Source organism: Lissotriton vulgaris, chromosome 3_1, assembly GCF_964263255.1.
Source record: "Lissotriton vulgaris chromosome 3_1, aLisVul1.2, whole genome shotgun sequence".
Classification (NCBI taxonomy): domain Eukaryota; kingdom Metazoa; phylum Chordata; class Amphibia; order Caudata; family Salamandridae; genus Lissotriton; species Lissotriton vulgaris.
This window is the reverse complement of record NC_141689.1, coordinates 1,862,212,513-1,862,231,920: the sequence shown is the minus strand read 5'-3', so window position 1 is coordinate 1,862,231,920 and position 19,408 is coordinate 1,862,212,513. Positions and strand designations below refer to the sequence as shown.

At 45.1% G+C, this 19,408-nt stretch overlaps 1 protein-coding gene across 1 annotated transcript in view; it reads left to right on the top strand.

Moving 5' to 3' along the window:
• PLRG1 (pleiotropic regulator 1) overlaps nucleotides 1–19,408 on the top strand; it is a 165,243-nt gene that overhangs the window by 41,400 nt on the left and 104,435 nt on the right. Inside the window, exons 2-3 of the mRNA XM_086962327.1 lie at nucleotides 8,156–8,262; nucleotides 12,175–12,299. Coding sequence (XP_086818453.1) covers nucleotides 8,156–8,262; nucleotides 12,175–12,299 — 232 coding nt within the window. The remainder of the gene's footprint in view (nucleotides 1–8,155; nucleotides 8,263–12,174; nucleotides 12,300–19,408) is intronic.

Sequence of the window (19,408 nt, the reverse complement as noted above, 5' to 3'; positions counted from 1 at the left end):
ACTAAATACATAAATAAAGAGACAAACAAAAAAATACATAAACCCACTTCTCCCACTGTACAATGGAAAAGAGTAGAGACAGGGAGTGAATGGAGAGGTCCAAGGTCAATTAAAAATACATGTTCTCCTACTGATCATAAAGCGAGAGTAGAGTCTGTGGGAACAAGCATTTACAAAGCAACTTTCTCGCCTTTGTAAAAGTTAGAGCTATTGGCATTGTAAATGACAACATTTTTATTGTATGTGTTTGTTTTGAAAACAGATAAGTAAATGGCATTGTCATTTACAATGCCAATAGCTTAATCTCTTGCTAATGCCACAAACACACAGACACAGACACACACCACACTCCCCCCCCCCCCCCCACACACACACAGCCTCCTCCCACACACACAGAGCCCCCTCCCACACACACAGAGCCCCTCCCCCACACACACAGCCCCCCCCCCCCCCCCCCCCCCCCACACACACACACACACACACACACACTGTGGCTAACAATGCAAAGTCAGTTGCAGCAGACGAAACAAGGTAAGGGCAGTAGTCTTATTTTTTTGTACCAAGTGCTTTTTCAGATAGTTTGAATGTGAGAAAGTGTCTCATTTTGCATGGTTAGCTCCTACTTTTTTCCTGGTTTCGATGTGGTTTCAATTTTAGTGCACAGGGTCACTCCCAACCCTGTGCCGGTGCTTCTTCCCCAAAACATATCAACAGTTGGTGCTTCTGCAACCTGTAATTCCATATTAAATGGTACCTAGAGTCTGGGAGCTGATGAGGATCCCAGACAGACAGACAGACAGACAGACAGACAGACACTCTTTTGACAAGTGTAACCGTCTGATACATAGAATGTGTACACTCATTAACTATTAGGGTAGCACGAGTCAGCTGTCCCAGAAGTACGTATACAGCGGCCAAACTGTTCCTCTTCCCAACGAGCAAGTCTATCGCCCCTGAACGTTAACATATTGAGTCCAAAACTACATTTCCAATGATCCAATTGTCCAGACCACGCACCTGGTCACAATGCATAACAATAAGAAGATCCGACTGTATGGCGAATGACATTAACCTAACCCACAACACGCCATGAGTGACACTAGCACCACAGATGGGTAGGAAACAGGCCAGCTCACGGGGCACCCTTTCGCTGCAGAAGTAGGGCATGCCAAGAGGCATGGTGTGTGCCCTTCCAGCGTCCACGCCGCCAGTTCCTGGCCTGTAAATAATGCCAATGAGTTCGCGAGAAGCCTGTTACCCTTGCCCTGGATGCCGGCCGGACATGGAAGGCCCGGCTCGCAGAGCAGCACTATGCCCGTCAAATAGCTCTTGCCCGGCCTACCTGGGCAGTGAGGCTGTTTCTGGTCTCCACAGTGCACGTTTTGAATTTGTAAACAATGCGTGGTTAGCTTTTGGGGCAATGTGGGGCTTGCTGCCCCTGGCACTGGGCAGAGAGTCTGTGGAAAGACAGGCTCAGTTTGCTTTCCTATGAAGTAGCCAAGGACAGCCAGCCCGGGCCAGTGGTGTGTATGTTTGTGTATGCTTGTGTGTGTTTGCGCTGGCTGGTTCCAGATTACGAACCAGAATTTATGCCGGACTTCCAGTAGAGGGACAGGGTTGTCCCAGCAGGGCAGGGGTAACCAAATCGGGCCCCGGAGACCCCCGTACTCATCCCGTTGCTTCCAAGTGCCCTGTGATGACAACGTCTGGCCCGTTCCAGCTCCCAGTTTTATGACTGCGCCGTCGCAATGTGCTTCTGATCACGGAGGACGCCAGGAATGGGCGGCTGGTCACAAACTACTGCTCACAGAAGGTGTGTGTGTGTGTGTGTGTGTGTGTGTGTGTGTGTGTGTGTGTGTGTGTGTGTGTGTGTGTGTGTGTCAATGCCAATTATTTATCTGTCTTCAAAACCAACATATAAATACAAATTTTGTCATTTACAATGCCAATAGCTCTAACTTTTTTGCAAAGGCGACACCGTTGCATTGTAAATGCTTGTTTCTTTTATGGTTTGTTTTACATATAAACCGAATAAAGATATTACTTTTTTGAGAATACAGTAAAGAGTGTTGGGATCGGTGGTGGAGTGATCCAGAGGGTGGAGTTTGTTTTCCACGTGTGACATTCATTAGAATCTTTAGCTGGTTGACCAGATGAGAAATTTAAGAGAGGAATGTCAGACTGTGGGCAGTTCTGTACAGGTAGGTATCCAAAGTACGGGCCAGGCAAAGGTTCATGGCCCATGCACAAGTTCTTAAATTACAATTTGTATTTAAATGAAAGTCATTACGTGTCTTATTGACCTAATGTTTAAAGCAGTGAAGGCTGAATAGTAGTTAATCCACAGACTTTGGGCTTTCCGAAGTTTGAAGGGTGCTTTGCTGGGAAAGCATGTGTGAATTGTATTAAAATAGTCTGCTCAGGACATTACTATCACATATAGCAAGGCAATTTGATGAGGTGTTAGTAAGGATAAAACAACCTGTCATAACTGATCAAGATAATCAAAGACATTTTTGGATACGTGATTTACATGAGACCTAGTGTAGAAGCTTTTGTCAATCAAAACTATGGTTTAGATTGAGTTGTGCATATAAAACAAAGTATTAAATGTCCCAGTGAGGTAGATAAACTTTTAAAGATGGTCAGAGACAGGGATAACTTTTGATGAACTCCAAAGATTATGCTGAAGGGTTTGGATAGGAGGATACCTAATTTGACTTGTTGAGTATAGTTTTTTGAAAGAGAGATGGGCTGTGGCAGCTGTCCTTCCAGTTACTGCTAATATAGGTAGTTGTCAGTGGTATCCTTGTCTGCTGAGCTATCCATTAAAGTGACTGTATATGTATGGCCCACATAACAGGCATTTTGCAGCTTTTCTTTGGTTTCTGTTCAACATGCATTGAGTAGCCCATTGTCCTCCTAGGTGCTCCATGAGTTGTGATCTGATTACCTCTTCCATATTTTTAGGTCTCGCCTAGACGAAAGCAAAAGCGAAGCTTTTGCTGTCTATGCGAGACAACTTATGTTGCCACTTTTCTGGGAATATTGTGGACATCAGACTGTTACGAGCTTTTTCTGCTGTAGTCAGGCTGTCACGAGCTTCTCCTTTGGAGATTTGACCTCGTGAGCGCGCCTTGACTGCATCTAATGGGCCGTGCGCTTCCTTTAGTCAGTTTCACTTTGTTTCATTTCAAAGTGCAGGCGTCAATGTGTCTGGTAGTTGTTCATGTGGAGTGCCTTCTGAGTTCGTGAGCGCGCCTTGACTGCATCTAATGTCTGTGGGTTTTTTTTTTCAACGTGGCCCGGGCGCTTGCTTCAGTCAGTTTCGCTTTTAAGGTGCAGGCGTCAATGGGTCTGTTACTTGTTTTTCAACGTGGCCCTGGCGCTTGCTTCAGTCAGTTTCACTTTTAAGGTGCAGGCGTCAATGGGTCTGGTACTTGTTTTATTTCCATTTAATGCTCTTTGGAACAACAATTTTATATTACTTGTGTGTATTACCACTGGCCAGAATTTCAAAGACTTATATTCACGCAGGTGAAATAATACTATTGTGATTAGGGCAGATTTTTGGAGTCTGACCGTTCAGAGTGCAGAGTGGAGCTTCAGAGTGGAGCTTCAGAGTGGAGCTTCAGAGTGGAGCTTCAGAGTGGAGCTTCAGAGTGGAGCTTCAGAGTGGAGCTTCAGAGTGGAGCTTCAGAGTGGAGCTTCAGAGTGGAGCTTCAGAGTGGAGCTTCAGAGTGGAGCTTCAGAGTGGAGCTTCAGAGTGGAGCTTCAGAGTGGAGCTTCAGAGTGGAGAGTAGAGCTTCAGAGTAGAGCTTCAGAGTAGAGCTTCAGAGTGGCGCTTCAGAGTGCAGAGTGGCGCTTCAGAGTGCAGAGTGGCGCTTCAGAGTGCAGAGTGGAGCTTCAGAGTGCAGAGTGGAGCTTCAGAGTGCAGAGTGGAGCTTCAGAGTGCAGAGTGGAGCTTCAGAGTGCAGAGTGGAGCTTCAGAGTGCAGAGTGGAGCTTCAGAGTGCAGAGTGGAGCTTCAGAGTGCAGAGTGGAGCTTCAGAGTGCAGAGTGGAGCTTCAGAGTGCAGAGTGGAGCTTCAGAGTGCAGCTTCAGAGTGGAGCTTCAGAGTGGAGCTTCAGAGTGGAGCTTCAGAGTGGAGCTTCAGAGTGGAGCTTCAGAGTGGAGCTTCAGAGTGGAGCTTCAGAGTGGAGCTTCAGAGTGGAGCTTCAGAGTGGAGCTTCAGAGTGGAGCTTCAGAGTGCAGAGTGGAGCTTCAGAGTGGAGCTTCAGAGTGGAGCTTCAGAGTGGAGCTTCAGAGTGGAGCTTCAGAGTGGAGCTTCAGAGTGGAGCTTCAGAGTGGAGCTTCAGAGTGGAGCTTCAGAGTGGAGCTTCAGAGTGGAGCTTCAGAGTGGAGCTTCAGAGTGGAGCTTCAGAGTGGAGCTTCAGAGTGGAGCTTCAGAGTGGAGCTTCAGAGTGGAGCTTCAGAGTGGAGCTTCAGAGTGGAGCTTCAGAGTGGAGCTTCAGAGTGGAGCTTCAGAGTGGAGCTTCAGAGTGGAGCTTCAGAGTGGAGCTTCAGAGTGGAGCTTCAGAGTGGAGCTTCAGAGTGGAGCTTCAGAGTGGAGCTTCAGAGTGGAGCTTCAGAGTGCAGAGTGGAGCTTCAGAGTGGAGCTTCAGAGTGCAGAGTGGAGCTTCAGAGTGGAGCTTCAGAGTGGAGCTTCAGAGTGGAGCTTCAGAGTGGAGCTTCAGAGTGGAGCTTCAGAGTGGAGCTTCAGAGTGGAGCTTCAGAGTGGAGCTTCAGAGTGGAGCTTCAGAGTGCAGAGTGGAGCTTCAGAGTGGAGCTTCAGAGTGGAGCTTCAGAGTGGAGCTTCAGAGTGGAGCTTCAGAGTGGAGCTTCAGAGTGGAGCTTCAGAGTGCAGAGTGGAGCTTCAGAGTGCAGAGTGGAGCTTCAGAATGCAGAGTGGAGCTTCAGAGTGTCAAGAGCAATGCCAATAGCTCTAACTTTAACAAAGGCAAAACCATTGCATTGTAAATGCTTGTTATTTTACCGAATCACATGCTCATGCTGCTGCCTGGTTTGTCTACATGCACACAGGCAGAATCACTCGGTACAAAATGGCTCCTGTTCACTCGTCAGTACGGTCTTGTGCCGCCCCACCTTCCCCCTGCCAAATACATTCATTCCAAATACTGCTTATTTTCATATCAGACTGACTTCTCACATCTGGGATAGCAGGGGCACCTTCCACAGTGATTAGTGCTTCACAAAAAATAATTCTCGGCTAGCGCTCAGAAGCCTTGAAGCTTTGATTGAATGACACTGCAGTTTGATGCCCTGCTCGTTTTTTGATGCTATGCGTTCCAGACACTGATTTTATTAAGACTCACTTGGAGCTCTAAACTGTCACTTGATCTTTCTTTGGGTCATTTCGTTTGCCCGGAAGGACTAACATATCTGTGAAACCCTCTTCTTTTATAGTTTGAGCATCATCTTCGTTTAGCAGGATAACATTATACATTTGAAAATACAAATATCCGGGAAGAGCAGAGAGCAAATCTCCGCGATGTTGGGCATTCTCCTATCATAAAGGAAGCGTGTTGGTGGGACCTGTGGCATCTAACGCATCATTTAACCCTATATGCGTGGGCACCTACCACAATAATGTATAGGATGAGTTTGTTCCGTTCCCGTTTTTAATTTGATGTAAAACTCAAATCACTGCACACTCTCTACTACACACTCTCTACTACACACTCTCTACTACAGTCACTACTCTCTACTACACACTCCCTACTACAGTCACTACTCTCTACTACACATTCTGCTACACACTCTCTACTACAGTCACTACTCTCTGCTACGCACTCTACTCTCTACTACACTCTACTACACACTCTCTACTACACACTCTACTACACACTCTCTACTACAGTCACTACTCTCTGCTACGCACTCTACTCTCTACTACACACTCTCTACTACACACTCTCTACTACACACTCTACTACACACACTCTACTACAGTCGCTACTCTCTACTACACACTGTACTACACACTCTACTACAGTCACTACTCTCTACTACACACTACTACACACTCTCTACTACAGTCACTACTCTCTACTACTCACTACACACTCACTACTACAGCCACTACTCTCTTCGACACACTCTATACTAGACACTCTCTACTACACACTATCTACTACAGTCACTACTCTCTACTACACACTGTACTACACACTCTACTACAGTCACTACTCTCTACTACACACTACTACACACTCTCTACTACAGTCACTACTCTCTACTACACACTCTACTACACACTCACTACACACTCACTACTACAGCCACTACTCTCTTCGACACACTCTATACTAGACACTCTCTACTACACACTATCTACTACAGTCACTACTTACTACACTCTCTACTACACACTCTACTAGACACTCTACTACACACTCTACATTACACACTCTACATTACACACTCTACATTACACACTCTACATTACACACTCTCTACTACACACTCTCTACTACACACTCTACACTACACACTCTACTACACTCTACTACACACTCTGCTACACACACACTCTATTACACACTCTACTACACACTCTACTACACACTCTACTACACACTCTACATTACACACTCTACATTACACACTCTACATTACACACTCTACATTACACACTCTACATTACACACTCTCTACTACACACTCTCTACTACACACTCTACACTACACACTCTACTACACTCTACTACACACTCTGCTACACACACGCTCTACTACACACTCTACTACACACCCTCTACTACTCTCTACTACTCTACTACACATTCTCTACTACTCTACTACACACTCACTACTTTCTACTACACTTTACTACAGACTCTCCACTCTCTACTCCACACTCTCTACTCCACACTCTCTACTTCAATCTCTCTACCTCAATCTCTCTAATTCAATCTCTCTACCTCAATCTCTCTACTTCAATCTCTCTACTTCAATCTCTCTACTTCACATTCTGTATTACACACTCTCTACTACACACTCACTACTACACACTCTACTACACTCCCTACTACACATTCTCCTACACACTCTACTACACACTCTACTACACACTCACCACTCTACTACACACTCACCACTCTACTACACACTCACTAGTCTCTACTGCTCACTCTCTACTACACACTCTCTACTACACACTCTCTACTACACACTCTCTACTACACACTCACTACTCTCTACTACACACTCACTACTCTCTACTACACACTCACTACTCTCTACTACACACTCTACTACTCACTTACTACTCTCTACTCACTCTCTACTACTCACTACTACTCTCTCTACTACTCACTACTACTCTCTCTACTACTCTCTCTACTACTCAATCTCTACTACTCACTCTCTACTGCTCATGACAATGCCATTTATTTATCTGTTTCCAAAACCAACACATAAATAAAACATTTGTCATTTACAATGCCAAAAGCGCTAACTTTTGCAAAGGCGAGACCGTTGCATTGTAAATGCTTGTTCCTTATGCAGACTATGCCGTCGATAAATCTATGGTCAGCTAAGATCTCTGGGCTTGTTTTTTTTTATTCTTCTGAGAGGACAGAGACTATGGCTGGTTTTACTGTCTGACACGTCACATTGCACATTCCATAAAGCTACTGACAAGCTACAATTGCTCTTAGGTATTGGTATTTTTCAAACATGTGTCTTACCTGTGTCACACCTCCTATCGTTTTGTCATGGTGTAGTATCATTCTATTTTATTGCTATTCCAAAAAGCGCCTTCCTTGTTGCTGTGTGGATGTTTTATAACAGGCAGTTGAAACTAGTTAGAATGATTTACAAATGCTACAAAGTTCAGGTTATTTAAAATGTGCTAAGTGCTATTCCATATGGGAAAGTGGATGAGGGGCTAGGTTGTTTCTGAACGGAACTGACAGGATGGAACATATCATCACTGAAGAATCATTGTTCTGGGTCCATACCCTTACCTAAAGAAGAGTTCACTTTGAAAGTTCATCAACGCACTTTTACTCCACACTTAAAAAAAAAAAAGTTAAATGTATATGTGAAATAAGTCTTAATATGTAATTTTGTGTTTTTTTGGTTTCCTGCAGGATGTACAGAAGCACTCTGTGCATACACTTGTGTTCAGGTCTTTGAAAAGGACCCACGATATGTTTGTGGCTGACAATGCAAAGTCCGTTGCAGCAGATGAAACAAGGTAAGGGCGTAGTAGTCTTATTTTTTGTACCAAGTGCTTTTTCAGATAGTTTGAGTGTGAAAAAGTGTCTCATTTTGCATGGTTAGCTCCTACTTTTAGCCTGGTTTCGATGTGTTTTCAATTGTAGTGCACAGGGTCACTCCCAACCCTGTGCCGGTGCGTCTTCCACAAAACATATCCACAGTTGTTCTTCCACAAAACTTATCCACAGTTGGTGCTTCTGCAACCTGTAATTCCATAGTAAATGGTACCTAGAGTCTGGGAGCTGATGAGGATCCCCTGAGGCCCGTCTCACTGGGACCTTGCCACTGCCCCTGTAGCTTGCATGTCCCTGAGAGGGAGAAAACAACAAAGTCGACATGGTGCCATGCCAGCCAACACTGTGTGAAGGTATAGGTAAGTTGCCCCTCTAGCAAACCTCACATCTCTAAGGCAGAGTGCACTATACCACAGGTGACGCCGATCTGCATGAGCAGATATGCCCCAACAATATTAGGGTCCATTCCTTAATATTATAAGTGTCAGTGAAGTCTTAGAGAGTACATGTGCTGGAACCATGACAACTCGAGTTCCACAGCACCATGATTGCTTCACTGAACAAAGGAGTGTTTGGTAACAAACTACTACTCTCAATAAATCCACACTGATGGCAGTGTGGAATTTATTGTACCATGTACTCAGAGGACACCTCAGATGTGGCCCCTGAAATACTGCCAACCCCGGTGTGGTCTCTGACACTCTGTAGGTAGATAGCCACCACCAGAAATATTTCTAGGCTTCTGGGTGGAGAGCTCCTTCTATTTGGGACCAGAAACAATGCACATCCCGGGCAGAGGTGTCATACCTCCCCAGGATGGGCCAGTGCTCGAAGGGTGAAGCTTCAAAGGCCTTCCGCCTTTGTAACGCGACCCCCAGCCTCTGCTGCTAGCAACAGATGGCAGCCCCTGGTTTACAACCCCACTTTGGGTTGAAAACCGGTGGAAAAACTTAGGAGAATAAGAGGTGTGCCCACCTCTGCCAACTCAACCCCTAAGGTGGGGGAGACAAAGTTAAACGCATCTTTCCGTACCATCAGCTTGAAGATGGGGGGTGGAAGACACCTCCAATCAGGGTCTGGTCTATGCCCTCTCCCACAGGATGGTGGCATAATAGAGGGTGTAGTCACCCCAGGTACGGTGCACATTGGTTCTACCTGCTACGCCCTTAAAGTGCCCCTAAATTCAGTATTTAGGTGGTTCCGTCAGACCTGGAAACTAGATCCAAGACAACCTAAGAAGAAAGAAGACACCCCTGCAGAAAAGACTGAAGATGACGACTGCCTTGGTCCCAACCCTACCGGCCTGGCTCTACCTTCTGTGAACCTGCGACCTGTCTTGCAGCCAGCAACCCCTGAAACCCTGGGAGGACTGCTTCCTTGAAATAAAAACTCCAATCTCCCGTGGACAGCTGACTTCTCCAAAAGAACCCAACTCCAAGGGCTCCGGGTCCAGCTGGAACCACGATCCCTGCCCACTTTGCACCCGATTCCCAAGGCCTCAGTCTGAGTAGCTCACCTGTGCAGTGAAGTCTCCCCAGCGATCCTGACCTCGTGCCCTACGTTGGCTGACCTCTCCTGATCTTTACAGCAGCACCTGCAGTGTGAATTCAGAGGCGCCCCTGACCGTGACCGGCTCCTGTAAGAAGACTCCGGCATCGAAAGGCACCTCTGCACCAAAGCCACTCGTCCTTGATGAGCTGAACCAACGGTACCGCTACGACTCTCTACATCTCAACTTGCCTCTGCTGTCGTTGGTCTCCCTCCTGCAACCTCCAGTGCCACACCTGCAGCCTGTGTACCAAAACAAGAATCTTCATTGATTAGCATTGGGCGCCCGATGGTGAAATTGCACCCTGAGCTCAGTCATCCCTGTGCCGCTGGTAGTGTAGGTTTGGTGCTGGTTTGTTAGTCCCCTGTGCTGGTCCTAATCCCCAGAGCTTGGCCCCTGCAACTGATCCACTTATCTACTAACAGTGTTGCTCCAGGAGTAGGACACTTTACTCAGGACACTTTTACTCCGCGTGCCATTACCCCGCAGTTTTTACATCACACAATCTTTTACAACGCAGGGCTTTACAACGCGATGCATTACAACGCCTTCCCCATTGCAAAGCAAATTTACTATTCGAACTCCTCCGGGGCGTTACTTTGGGGAATGCGTTGTAATAGTTTGCCGTCTAAAGCCCTGCGGTGTAAAAGATTTTGCAGTGTAAAACATGAGGGGTAATGGCATGTGGAGTAACACATGCGGGGTTAAGGATGTTTCCCTTGCTCCAGGCACCCCAGTCTCCATTGAAACTCATTGGGTCGAACTCCCGTTATGACCTCTCTACCTAGCTGCCCCTGTGCCACTAGTGGTGCTCACCTGACCCTTGCCCCTTGCTGACCTTTAGTCTCAAAAACTGGAATTGTAAGTGTTTTACTTACTGGTTTAACCTCAATATTGTATTCCCTTAGGTTAACATTAAACTGTTCTGAGAAGTGTTAAGTGTCGATTTTTAAAAGTGAAAAGTATTTTTATTTAAAAACGTGTTTACCTTATTGTGAAGACCTTGGTCTTAAAATAAAATAAAAAGTATATTTTCCCAAAATTGGTCTGGATCTCCTTCTTGTGCAGTGTATCCATTATTGGTCATTTGTTGTACAATAAATGTCTTGCACTTCTCTGTGTTAGTCCCAAGTCTGCTCACCCACACTACCACTAATAGAGCACTTTGGGTTTTACATTGAGCCCTGTACGCTTATAGGGAACCTTTGGGCCGTGTGCACGGTTTATCCACCTAGTGGCAATACCATATACAGAGCCAGCTTCCTACGTTGAGAATTTCTCATTTGGGGTTGTATGGTGTATATTGCAGATTAGGCCCTTGCAATTCCTTTTGTGGCTATAGGGAATTGCCCCCAAGTGTAGTATGTGCTGCATATCAATGGTGAATTATCTTTCCTAGCATTTTTGTTCTACTTGAAATATATTTTTATAAACTCGGATTGAAAGTGATTCTCTAGTTACTAGATTCCTGCAGAGATCTACAAAGGACTATAAGAATAACAACATCTGTCTTCTTGTAGGTGACTACATTTGAAAAACACTTTTCTTCTGTTGCTCAATGGCTATATTGTAGTGTCTAGGTGCTTATGCAAGATACAGTGGGGTTCAGTCGAAACTGCACAACTCTGCAGGTTTGGACTCTTCACCTACTGTTGAATTACACAATGTAATTGAGAAGGGTTTGCCATATGTACTTTGAGTTCTGTTTGATACGTCATTGGATAGTACTGTTGTCATTACATGCAGGTGTCAGTCTGATAATACTTTGTCAGTCTCGGGGACGACCTTCACCTTACATGCCTCAGAAATAGATTTGAACCATGCAGAATACTAGAAAAAAAGTGGGATACAGGGGCAAATCGTGTGGCAAAAGGACGCTTAAGTTGCAGAGTTAAAAGACTTTGAGTATTTGTAATGTTTTTTTACTGCAGTGGTCCGTGTTATTGTGACCCGTTTTCTCTGTAACCTGGGCAAGTGGGCTGCTGTTGCCACATGATGTGAAGAGTACCTGCTCTTTCCTAATTTGCCAACTTTCTGTTCTGAGGAAGCTCAAAGTAGGAGAGGGGGATGGTGCTACTCACAGGGTTGGTGGAAATATATCTGCCCCCAATGGAAGTTGGTGAGAAAAAGCTGAATACTCTTGCTACAAATCTTTAAAGGGGGCCAGGTTTATGCAAATAAACCTCTACAGTATAATCTAAAATAAACCAAAAACTGACTGCTAGTTGTAACTGCTCTAGTGAAAACCTGATGTAGTATTAAGAAATATTTCATTTAACAAGACTGTGTACTAACAGGAGAAATTGTCTCTTTTTATTCTCTGCAGTCATAAGCTGAAGATGTCCATTAAGATGCGCACAGAGTATGGACCTGTGCTTCACATGCCAGTGGTGAAAGAGGTCAGAGAGAAGACTGCTGGGGACCCTTATCCGCAGTATCCCACTCATCAGGGTGCGTTTTTCTTGGTGTATTTGCCATGTTAATTTATTAGGCCAAGGCCTGTTGATTTGTATTAAAATAATATGTATAATATACTTAAAGGAGCTCTTGGTCGCCTCTCCATCCATTGGTATGTTGTCATTCCCATTTTGCTTCCGCCCTCCACAGCATTCAGCATGGGGCAATAGATCAGCCTACTTAAACCTCTGGTTACAGCCACTGTAGGAAAATACAAAATAACAGCAAAGGAGCGCAACAATAGAAAATGGCTACAGTAAAGAGAGTGAGCAGGTAGGGAAGCTCATAATCTACATTGACTGCAAAAGAAGCCTTTTTAGGTTGATTTTAAAGCCCTCACTCACCAACCTGGTTGGTGACATGCTTCATCCTCGGGCCCCACCAGGAGTGGCTGAATGCCACCCTGGTGTGCTGCAACGCCAGGTTACTGGGGAGCTGTTTTTTTTTGTGAGTGTGAAATGAAACAATCAAGTGAATATTAAAATGTCACAATTGAGTTAAAAAAATGAATTTATTCGTTTTGCCAATTGGACAAGGGTAAAAACTAGAAGTGTAGGATAAGGGACCAAATTACAAGTCCAAGATTATCCTAGTGTGTGGTCACCATGTTTCCGCCTATGTGAAATGGTCTATCAGGCATTAGTCAGGACCAGTGAATTCAAAAGGATGAATATATAATGTTAAACCCCGGTGGTATGAGCACGCTAAGGCCCACCCTAGCCTTGGGTTGCCAGTGTGAAAAAAATGAAAACACTGTTCTAAGATTCCTGCGTGTTGGAATGGAACCGAGTTTATTCTGTGAGTAAAACAATTACATATAACAGACGAAACAAAGACAAAAGAGAGAGAGAGATAACACAAAATCAGTTCGATATTGTAATACCCGTTGTTGTTTGGCAAAGGACAAACTTGCTTGAGTGCTCATATTGTGCGATGGTAGCCATAAACTGAACACGAGTGAGGGAGATAGTGTACTCGTACTCATAAAGGGTTAAAAGTAACCTTGTTGGGACACAGGGACAAGGGTCCCTACAAAAGATTCATAGCGTGAATATTCTAGAAAATACAGGCAAATGGTGTTAATATGCCCATAGTGTTAAAAACGAATGAGTGATTATGCAATACAACCAGGCAGCCGAGCTGCTTGAAGTGTTTGGGCTAACTAGATAATCACAAGGTAAAAAAACAGAAACGTTCTTGCTAGATAGAAAAGTAGCCATTTTTTGCCTGGTAACTGATGTGGTTTCGACTGAAAGTGCACTAGGTTCCTGCTAACCAGGTCCCCTGTGCCAGAGCTCTTTCCCGATACTGTGCAGCTGTTTTCCCCAATTGGCATAAACTTTGGCACCCTGTAAGTCCATAGTAAATGGTACCTCTAGTCCCTGGGGTCCTAAGAGGGTCCCTGCAGGCAGCAGCACTAACTGTACCACCCTAAGGGACCCCTCGCCAAGCACATGCAAGGTTGCCATTGCAGGCTGCGTGTCTTGGTGCAGACAAAAGTGAAAACAAGAAATGTAACACATCTCTCTGTGCCATGTCCCCTAACGCTGCATGTGATATTTGTAAGTCACTCCGACTGCAGGCCGGACAACAGTCCCTAAGGCATGTTGCTGAAAATGACACGTGAGGCTACACCTGCATGAGCAGATATGCCCCTCTACTCATCAGTCCTATCGCTGCCAGTGCAAGTGGACAGGGAAGCCATTTTTTAAAACATGTGCTGGACACTGGTGAAAACGAGTTCCCCAGCTACATGATGGCTTCACTGAAAATAGGGATGTTTGGTATCAAACATCTCGTATTGGTAAACCCACACTGATTCCGGTGATGGATTTACCAATAAATGTAGCCAGAGGGCACCTTAGAGGTGCCCCGTGAAAACCTACCAGCCTCTGGTGTTCTCCCTGACTGGTTTCTGCCAACCTGAGACACTGTTCTGACCTCCTAACGTGAGAGCCTCCGCTCTCAGAAGGCCCAGAAAAAAAGCCTGTCTGGGAAGAGGGTGTAACACCCCCTCCAGTAGGATGACCTGCTGATTAAGCTCCCCAAGGCGAAGAGCTTCAAAGAGCTGAAATGTGAATTTTACTCCCCTCCCAGGAGAGGAATCCGCCCCCTTTATCTAGGACCCCCTTGGCACCTGGATAGGGGAAAAATTAGCTAGTCAGGTAGGCATGCCACACCCAGGCTAGTACCACCCCTAAAGTAGGAAAAACTGAGGTGGATACAATTTTTCAGAAGGAGACATCTTTGTGATGACATACTTTGGGGATTCTGGGACAGGTTTATTTCCTCTTCCAACATGAAGAGGTCATATAGAGGGCATAGTGACCCCTAGAATCAGTAGCCCATTGGCTATTACTCTACACTCCCCTAACACCCCTAAATTCAGTATTTAGTGGAGGCCCTGGCACCAGAGAATCCGATCCTGTCGACCTAAGAAGAGAGACACCAAAGATCCACAAAAGCAGAGAGGCGAGAAGAAGCTGACCTGGTACCAACCCTGCCGGCCTGTCTGCATCCCTTACTGAAACCTGCACCAAAGTCGACTTGCCCTGCAGCCTTCGATATAGACCCAAGGCCTCCCTTGAACAGTGGACCTGTTCTCCTGCATCCCGCAATAACCCAGAAGCAAAGACTCCGAGGCCCATGGAACCACCAAATCGCGACACCTGAAGCCACCACTTCACCCATCGCACCCGGCCCAAGTTGAAGTGGGCCAACTGTGTCAAGAAGGTCCCCCAGCGCTCGAGTCTATCGTGGTGTTTCTCCTCGTGGACTCCATCACATGCAACCTCTGCATGCAGGCCCCTTGACAGCGACTGCTCCTGGGTTGAACACCCGATGCCCAAACTCACCTCTGCATCTTCCTGCCATAGGATAACATTGCAGAGTTAAAAAATTGCACAGTATTTACTTTTTGAACTGAAAAGAATTTATATTTAAAAACTTACTTACCTGAACGATTTTTCTCTGATGCCTAAACCTATATAAGGATACTTGCTATTTTTATAAAGTGGTGTGAATCTTCTTCTTGAGTCGTGTCTCATTTATTGGCCATAGTGTGTATTCTTAGATGTTTTGTACTCTTCTGTGTTAAGCCTGTGGTTGCTCGACCACACTAACCCTAACAGAGCACTTTGGGATTGCTTAGCAATTCGCTGTCCCTTCATAAGGGAACCCCCGACTCTTTGCACGGTATATCAGATTTTTGATATCCATACTACTATTATAAAGAGAGAGCCCAAACCTTTTAGGCAGGTAAGTTCAAAAAGTACAGCACCAATCACAACACCCAATAGAGCATTGGAAAGGACAGTTGCAGCAGATGGACATAGGCTATACAGCTGCCCACCATAGACATTACAAAGGTAAAAGAACCTTGGGGGTAAAGTAGTCCCTTGTGGGCGTGGGCGTTGTTCTGTCAGCGATGGGCGCAGAAAAAACAACCCTTCATAGTACTCCCTTGTGGGCGTGGGTGTTGTGAGAGGGGCGTGGCCAAACACCAATGGGCGCGGCATTGACGGGGTGCGGCATTCACGCACCATTACCGGTAAATGGGACGCGGAAATCCTTCCAAAAAACCAACCCGTTACAGTACTCCCTTGTGGGCGTGTGCTTTGTGCTACACACGCTTAGGCCTTAACATATTGCTCCGGGGCTCAGGCGGGGGCTGAGGCGAGGCAGCGTTGCAGCGGAGATTACACACTTACCAATTTAAGTGCCCTGAACTACAGCGGAAACACACGCTCACGCCTTAACATATTGCTCTGGTGCTCAGGCGGGGGCTCAAGCCAGTCAGCCTACCAGCGAGGATCACACACTTCGCAATTAACACTGCCCTCAACTACAGCGGACAAAAACGCTCGCCGATGGAGACGCCACACGTTTTCACAAATTGCTCCGGGGCTTAGGCGGGGCTTAAGGCGAGTCATCGTACCAGCAGCAATTAAAAACATTTCACAAAGTGATCTTTCACACATGCGCAGGCCTCGCACGCACGCTGTCACGCACTGCAGTCTCAGCGTAAACCAATTTACAACAGCCACACAACGTCGGCCACAACGCTGTCGGGTATTCTATAACCAACGGACTACACAACACCCACAAGCTGCAAACATTACCGCAGAGGAGGCACATATCACAAAGGCTCTTCCTAACAGTCCATGCACAAGCGGACGCCCATATTGCACAGAAATTACCAAGTAACGTTACCGTATATGACCAACTTCACAAAACAGGTAAAAGACATGTTGTATACCGTGAAATCTTAAAATAAATTTTGCTTGCCTATTACAACCATTGCACACATTCTATTTCATCCCCGGACAACATCGGGACGGGCTGCTAGTATCACATAAAGAGCCAGCTATCTACAGCCAGTTTGAGGGACTACATATTGCTCTTTTACAGGGTGCACTTCCACACAAGGAGTTCCCTTTAGGGCCAGTGTTGCCTGATTTGACAGTAGTACCCATTTGAAGTGAGCACAGGGCACATTCCAGATTTATCAGTTCATGCCTCCTTCCTCTGATGCTGTAAATTCTTTTTGAGGTGGACTGCTTCTGTTTCACAGCATACCATAATGTGTTCTTGGAGTCTGCTTTACCAATGGTACTTTGATAAACTTTTCCCAGAAAGAAGACCAAACCTTATGGTTTTTAATTTGTGGCACACTTGTACCAGTTTTATTTAACCCCTTCCATGCGGCCGCGATTCCCCTGGTGTGCTGTAAACAACACGAACAGGGGCGGGCCGTGACGAACCCCAGCCGTCATCAGCACACGAGCACCGTAGTGCATGACGGCTGGGGTTCGTCATCAGCATGGAAGGGGTTAAACATAGGTGGGGTGTAATTTAGGTTTTAATATCCAGTATTTTATGTTGTGAGCCATCTTTCCTTCCTTCTTTCCATCATCTTTCTTTCCTTCTTTCCCTTTTCTCTACTTTGTTTTTTTTTACTTTATTGTTTTTCTGCCTTCTTATATCTTCATTCTTGCCTTCTTTCCTTCTTTTGTTGCTTCTTTCTTTCTCTTCTGCCTTTCCCTTTTTATTTCTTTCCTTTTTTGCCTTCCCTCTTTTCTTTGCTTAGATTCATCTTTTCATTGTTATGCTCTTTCCTTTCAGTCTTTCTTTTGGGGCTTTTATTATTTATAATTTATTTTGTGCCTTCTTTACTTTTCTTCCCTTCTTTTTTCCTTCTTCCTTCATTTTTAGCCTTTCTTTACTTGTTGTGTTCTTGCCTTTCCCTTTTTTCCCTCTGTCTTTTTGCCTTTTTTCTCTCTTCCTTATTTCTGGCTCTTTTTTTTGTTTTCTTTCTATCTTTCTTTTTTGCCTTCCTTTCTTCTCTTACTTGCCTTAATTTTTTTTCTTTCCGTCTTCCTTCTTTTTTCATTTTCCCTCCTTTCTTTTTTGCCTTCTTTACTTTGTTTGCCCTTCGTCCTTTCTTTCTTTCTTTCTTTCTTTCCTTTTTTCTTTCCTTTTTTCTTTCCTTTTTTCTTTCCTTTTTTCTTTCCTTTTTTCTTTCCTTTTTTCTTTTTTCTTTCCTTACTTTATTCCCTTCTTTATTGCCTTCTTTCTCAAAGGTGAGGCTAGCAGCCAATGCCAGACTGATGACTTTTAGGTCTGTGTTAGTCAAGACTTTTGACTTTACTGAAAGTATGTGTGACATAGTTACTTATGGAGGTTTTAAGCAAGGCATTCTCCCTTAGTTATTGATTGTGTCATTCACATGTCTTCTCCACTCACTCCAGCATGCACCAAGACGTAATGCTAGCCCACTCCAGCCATTGACTGAGCTCAATATGAGTTATAGCATGCTTCCCTTTCACAACGAGCACATCAACACAAGGTAGTTTCCTTCAATGCTGGGTGCACCAGGGTAAGGTGTAGTTTTTTTGTGGAAATTGGTTTTTATAAATTTGTTTTGATCTAATGAGGGCTGGGCAGCTTCTTGAACAATAACGTATTGCAAAAACCATGACAAAATAATACAGGGAAATGCCAAAAGGCTGGCAGGCAACACCAAACCTATTGGCTTTGTGAATACCTGTTTAAATCTTACAGTTGACAGCTGCCACAATTTTGCATTCGACATCCTGAGTCCCAAACCCTCTTCCCTCAACCCCCCCCCCCCCCCCCCCCTCCTCGCCCCCTTTAAGGAAAACACAATCTTTTGTAGTCCGTGCTGAGCTTTGGTATGGATTCCTTTCAGTGCTGCAATGAGTACAAAGAAAATCACTGATAAGGTATTTTCAGGAGCAAGTGTTATGGTTTTGAATCGTCGCTACAGGTGTGCCCCTGCCCAACTGCTGTAATAAAGCAACGTGTACAGGAATGTGCACAGGAAGTTTCTCCACATGTTAGTGCCATTAGCAATTTCTTAAGGCATTCATCAGTTTAGACTAATGAAGTTCACTGTGGTGGGGGTCACAGGAGACTGGTTTAGATCATTGCTTAAGGACAGTGGATCAAAACTGTGAACAATTCGGATCAGATCTATATGAGTCTACAGTCATTTGTGTATCCCGACATAGTTCACTGTCTACCTAGCTGTATAATTGTGCTAAAGATGCACAATTAATTTTTCAATCTCTAAGATCATTTTAGGATTTGCCTAGTAGCATGAGCTGTCTCTTGCGAGACATATTGTTATCTTACAGAGGCTTGGAGCCTTCCCGTTGTTTAAGCATTAGTTGGCTTCATTGTCACTCATTTATTTGCTCATGTTTTGTAGCAGTCTTCCTTATGTGCTCCACCCCCTCTGTCAAGCTTGGCCCTGTTGCTCTTTTGCTGCCTCAGTACTTCTCCGCTGCCCTCCTATGTGGTAGCTTTGTCTGATTATACCATCTACATTGCTTTTATGCCATTGCTTTTATGCCCTTGTGCCCCCCCCCCCTACCCATGTTGCTGTCTGTTAGCCGTTTGCTCCCCCGCGTTTCATGCGCTTTGTTTTGGTCCCTGCCACCCACACCCTCATTGTTGCATCCCCTTATCAGTGATAATAGTTTCTTTAAGTCTTCCCTTAATATCTTAATTCTGTTCCATAAACCTAAACATGAAGCAAGAATAAAAAAAACTTCCTTAATGTTTGTTTTTGCTTCGGG